The sequence below is a fragment of the Teleopsis dalmanni genome, chromosome 2 (assembly GCF_002237135.1).
Source record: "Teleopsis dalmanni isolate 2A chromosome 2, ASM223713v2, whole genome shotgun sequence".
Taxonomy (NCBI): Eukaryota; Metazoa; Arthropoda; class Insecta; order Diptera; family Diopsidae; genus Teleopsis; species Teleopsis dalmanni.
The window spans coordinates 190,867,416-190,873,714 of NC_051847.1; the positions used below are offsets into that span (position 1 = coordinate 190,867,416).

General features: G+C 24.8%; 1 protein-coding gene across 1 annotated transcript in view; it reads right to left on the minus strand.

Annotated features, from left to right (window-relative positions):
• The window catches only part of LOC119676427, a 10,519-nt gene extending 6,130 nt beyond the window's left edge, over nucleotides 1-4,389 (minus strand). The window contains exons 1-2 of the mRNA XM_038087666.1: nucleotides 4,290-4,389; nucleotides 2,468-2,532 (exon numbers count right to left, since the gene is read on the minus strand). Coding sequence (XP_037943594.1) covers nucleotides 2,468-2,532; nucleotides 4,290-4,389 — 165 coding nt within the window. The remainder of the gene's footprint in view (nucleotides 1-2,467; nucleotides 2,533-4,289) is intronic.
• Between the last annotated feature and the right edge of the window lie 1,910 nt (nucleotides 4,390-6,299).

Genomic DNA, 6,299 nt, shown 5'->3' on the forward strand with positions numbered 1-6,299 from the left:
TATAAAAACTAAAAACAAAATCAACTCGAATTTCACACCAAAAGCAGAAACAAATGTTTGCAAGCCTCGTCAGTTGGTCTCATATTTATTTTTGATGTTTGCATAAAAAGATACAAATTTTGTATCTTAACTATTTAAAGGAATATTTTTATGGAAAAGAGTATGTTATGGATATGCAGATAAGTGTGCAATATGTTTGAAATTCTTAATGTGGAATTTTAGTGTAAAATACTGTTTAACATTCTGCATATCGGGAAAAAAATATTTAACATATGTTTTAAGTTTTAGGAATGAGAAAAATGGTTGTTGAGTTCTCTACAAATGAAGTATGGAAGTATTCAAATTTTTTGATTTATTTTCAGAATAACACTAGTGCAAACACAGGAAGAACCATAATCTGTACCTGATTTATGTATTTCCGTTGTTTACAAGTTTCATTTTAAAATAAATATAAACTTTGATACAGAATATATTATGTTTATGTTATTTTAAGAACTCTTTAACTCTTAACAAACGTTTAATTTAATATTCAATAATAAACTGCAATATAATTTATAAGAAATTGTAACAGATTTAAGATTTCAAATGAAATAAATAAAAAAAATTCCCTAAAATTTGCTAAAGTAATTAAAGTCCTCACTAATAATGACTTCAATTTCATATAAAATAAAACAAATTTATAAAAACATCAACTTAATTAAAAATAAACTATTCAGCCAAAATCAGATCATGGAAGATGCTTTGCAAAAACTTCTAACACTAAATATTAAACTCAAAAATATATTCATAATAATTAATTATTATCTCAACTGTCAAAAAACTAAAATTTTTAGTTAAAGTAATTAATTTACATATAATAGAATGCGGTTACTATCAAATGGGTTTAGAAATATATAGAAAATATATATAGAATATATGTAGAATATATGTAGAATATATATGGAATATATATAGAACATATATAGAATATAAATATAATATACATATAATATATATAGAATATATATAAAATATATACAGAATATATATAGAATATATAAGGAATATATAAGGAATATATATAGAATATATATAGAATATATAAGGAATATATATAGAATATATATAGAATATATATAGAATATAAATATAATATATATAGAATATATATAGAATATATATTAAATATATAGAAAAACAAAAGCTACAGACAAAGTATCAACTAACTGTACTCATATAAATAAAGAGAACGCTACTAAAATGTAAGAAAATACAAATATTTTTATAGAAAATACTTATATAAATAAAGTTGGCAGACGCAGTTATTTGCTCCAGAAGTACTAAATTTTGTATGAACCTATCAAAAAAAAAAACTTAGAATCATTACAGGAATCCTAACAGAGCACTGTAGACTAAAACGTCACCTTACAAAACTGGGTATACTTATGAATGCAAACTGTATATTCTGTGAAGAGAATGAGAAGTCGGCCACACATGGGCTATTAGAATGCCCTGCGCTAATGCACATACGAAATAGGCTCTTGGGAATGTATATTCTTACGGAAGAGGCAATAAAACTCTGTAAAGTAGGTTTTATACTACGTTTTATAGACGCAACAGGGGTTAAAGACCTACTCTAAGCCCAGAAGGGGACACAATAGACCCGACGGTCGCAGTGCCACATCCCCTAACAATAATAATAATAAATAGGTGATTTCAAACATATCATATAAAAGCAAGCATTAATATATATCTATAAAGAAAGATACAAATTAAAGCTATATATACATTTTTTAGGATAATTTTAGATTTGGCTATTGCTTTTATTTATGGTTATCTTTATGGTATTAATACTGCAACTAAACATGGGAAACAATTTTTGCTATTATTACAACTTTTAATTTTAGTAAAAGAAAATGCAAATAAAGTCTCACATCACAAAATTAAATATATATTTTTAAAATAAATAGTAATTTCAAAAAACTGAAAATGCTTTCTCATCCAGTTTTTATGTATAAAATATACGGAAATTATACACAAATATACGAGTACCACACTACACTTTCAATAGTTCCAAAGTAGGTTTTAAAATTTCTCAAGTTATATAATTTTACAGTGAGAAATTTAATTACAATAGTGATTTGCAACAAAAAAATTTAAACTTATTTAAATATATTTAGTTTTTTTTTTATATTTATTTATTTTGTTTTATTTTTTATATTTTTATATTTTATATTTTTATATTTTATATTTTTATATTTTATTTTTTATTTTTCATATTCTTAATTTTTATATTTTTTATTTTTATATTTTTATATTTTTTTTATATTTAGTACAAAATATTTTTTTTAAAAAAATGAACTCTAAAACGGTTTTAAAAAAAAATCTTATAATTGTTTTTTAAGATTTTAAATAATGTTTTTATTATTATAAAAACTCACCTTTGTTTGTAGCCGTAATACCAATGTGTTGTCTCTTTAAGTATTACCACAGAGTCCCCAACATCTAAACTCAATCGATGTGGTTTAATATCCTGATCGAAATTGCATTTGGCTGCAAAAAAAAAAACAATTAAAATTAAACACTAATATATTGTAACAAATATTTAAATTTTTGAATATAAATTTTTAATTTAATTTTAAAATTAATTTTTAATACAATTTTTTAATTTAATATTAAAACAAATTATATTATTTTTTTTATTTTTTTTTACATTAATTATTTTATTATTTTTTTTAATATATTCTATATTTTTTTTATTTTTTATCTTACATATTAAATTTTAGGTTAATACATGTTCACTGCCTTGCAAATACATTTCAACTATTTGAGAACCAAATTTGATCAATTTTTAAGCCACTGGTTCTCATATGTTATATGAGTGTTATTCTGTCGAAAGCTAAGGAAATGTAGTGTTCGAGGGGTGATTTACCTACTGACACGGTTAGCAGATTCAACTAAATGCTGTGAATTTTTTTAAATTGTATTTTTTTTTTTTGCACAGTAAAGGTTTGAGAGAACTGATAATATGATTATAATTTGCTGATACTGAATAAGTACGGTACTTGCACTGTACCGTAGTGTTCATGGGAGCTAAATATATTGTTTTTCATACACAATCATAAAACTAACAGTTTGACACGTAGATTTGTTCCAAAAACTATAAAAAATAATAATATTTGCAATTTTTTTTTAAATTATTCAATTGCATGAAATTAATATTTTCCGCTTTAATTTTTTTATATGATCGTATCAACATCACTAAATGAAATTGTTACAACCGAAGACAAGGTCATTAAATGTACTATTTCTAGTAAATAGCATTAGGTCATAAAATACAACTAAAATATTTCGAAATTTAGATAATCTAATTTTAGTAAAAGATACAATGGAACAATTACATATATTGCAAACATACTTATTAGTATATGTGATACTCTAATATGTTTCTAAGGTTGCTTTATGCTGCTTCAAAACTACTAGCGACTCCTACCCCTACTATTTCTTTATAAAAGTAAATTTTGGCATTAACTTTTTAAAAAAAAACATATCTATTAAGAGTTTTATTCAAATATTGCTATTAAACAATTTATAAACACAGAAATTAAGTATCCAGCGCCAATCATAATATCATCTGACCGCTTTATAAGGGCCTTTTACTGTCAAGCATCATTATACACTATTTTTTGAGTGTACTCGCTAATGATGATTTATAGATTATTAAGTTTTTTTTAATTTGATACATATATATTTTTTATTAAATACCAGTAAGTTGCGGTTTTTTAGTATATTTTTAAATAAAAATTTTCTATATTAAAAATTAATTTTAAACTAAATATATATTGGTCACTGTTATTTCTGATCTCTAGCCACTTTTCGGGTATTCTTCATAATACTATCTATATAGAATATCTGTGGTTTATCGACGAAAAATTTAGCAAAGTAATTTTCAATGGTTTGGGGCAGTTAATTATTTACCATTGAGAAAGTTTTTTATGGATTAAAACAAATGATATTCAGATGGTGCAAAGCTCGAGCTATACAGTGGATGTATTTAAACTTCCTAACCAAGTTTCATCAATATATTCCGAATCATCAAAGATGTGTTTCCTATCATCGACATGATGGAATACTACTTCTTTTGGTTGTCGATTTTGGTCGCTTTTCCTTAATTGCTTTGTTCAAATGGTTAAGTTGTTAGCAGTAAAAGACTGAATTAACCATTGCGTCAGACTGGAGCAGCTCCAATTCCACCTAACAATCGACATAATCAATAGAGGCGGTGATGTGGTTTGAGGAGGATTATCGACCATGATCGTTTGCATTGAGTATTGTTGTATTTAAGTCTTCTTTATCATCCATAATGATTTCTTTCAAAAATAGTTCATTTTCGTTATGTTTTAGCAGCATTTTACTGATGGTAAATTGATTCAGTCAATCATATTTCGTTGCTTTAATTTACGTGGTAACCAAACAACGAGTGTCCAAAACAGTTTGGAATCTGTCATGTGGTTGATATTTAGTGCCTCCGTTATTTCCTGACAGCTCGCAAGTCGGTTTTGCTTTACAAATTAAAAAATTTCATTAGCTTTTATACTGATTAAACGACCTGAGCGAGGTGCATTTTTGACATAGAAATTTTGACAATACATTATTATTGATTGAACTATGATCGAAAGGTCAAATTTCAAAATTTAGTGGATATTTATTTTATCTGTTGGACATCTTTATACAATATAAGTATTCTATGGTATAAATATAGCTTCAATTTATTTAATTAAACTTGGGGTCAGATAATCTTATAACATTGATTTAAGCACATGATAGTATCAACTTATTTCCATACAAAATTGACTAATAGCTTTTAAACTTTAAAACTTAAGAGTTTCTTATATATTCTACTGTGTATTACAACTTATTTTTAATATATAATTTCCAATTACTTTAATGTCTTCATAATTGCGCATATTTTATAATAATTTTAATAAAACTGCTACAATTTTTTTATTTAAAATGCGTCTGTGTTCTAAGACCGCAAAGTGAAGAACTTCCGCTAAAATGCATTATACAAACTGCAAGTAAAAGCTCTCAAATGTAGACAGATACATTAGCAAATTGCACAATTTGTATATTTATATATATATTTTCTTTTGTTTTTTGCTTTATAAATAAAATATATAAAGCGTTGCTTTTATAATAAATCAGAAATGTTATCCAAAATGATGTCCGGGTTTAATAAAATATTACGTTGTATATAAAAATTGTAACACATTTTCGTAGTATTTGCATTTTTATTTAGAATGAATGAATTATTATATAAACTGAACTCATATATACATAATAAACTTGTCGTAATATAAATAAATTTATAAAATAAATCTAAGCTTATTATGAATGAAGTGAAATGTGCGAGTAATATTTTATCTTACGCTTAATAGTTTTTTTATATCTGTGAGATATAAGCTACTACTCCGTACCACTCAATGCCATATCACTACTGCAATTTTCCGAAGCACGTCTTCTATAACAAATTTTGCCAGTGCATGTGACACTTGTAATACAAAATGCAGCGGTACATGCAGTTTAAAAGTGCTCGCGTGCTTGAAATGCAACCGAGCACTCTGTACTCGTAACCACAAAATGGAACGAGTTGCATTTAATGCACTTTGCTTTAATGTATTTCAAAACGACCAATGACCGAGAATAATTTTTAAAAACTTTATGCAGATAAATAATATGAAGTAAAATATTTCATTTATTTATAACTACGTATAAAATTTAGGTATCAGTTATAAAATGTTATCATAACAGTATGTTCTGGGACTAAAGTAAATATTTGCAGTAGATGCAGTAGATCTTTTTTTCCACTAAACTTTAACTAAATTTAGTACATAAACAATACTCGATAATCTTTAGTTAAGCGCAACTTTTCAGAACAGTTTCTATTATTTGAGAAAGCTGTGTATTATCTACATATAAAATTCATTATTAAATGTCTCATTAAAAGATTATGTATTATAATAAATAATTTTACATAAATAAATAAATAATAAATAAATAATTTTACATTTTTAAAAACTTTATGCGGATAAATAATATGAAGTAAAAATATTTCATTTATTTATAACTACGTATAAAATTTAGGTATCAGTTATTAAATGTTATCATAACAGTATGTTCTGGGACTAAAGTAAATATTTGCAGTAGATACAGTAGATCTTTTTTTCCACTAAACTTTAACTAAATTTAGTACATAAACAATACTCGATAATCTTTAGTTAAGCGCAACTTTTCAGAACAGTTTCTATTATTTGAGAAAG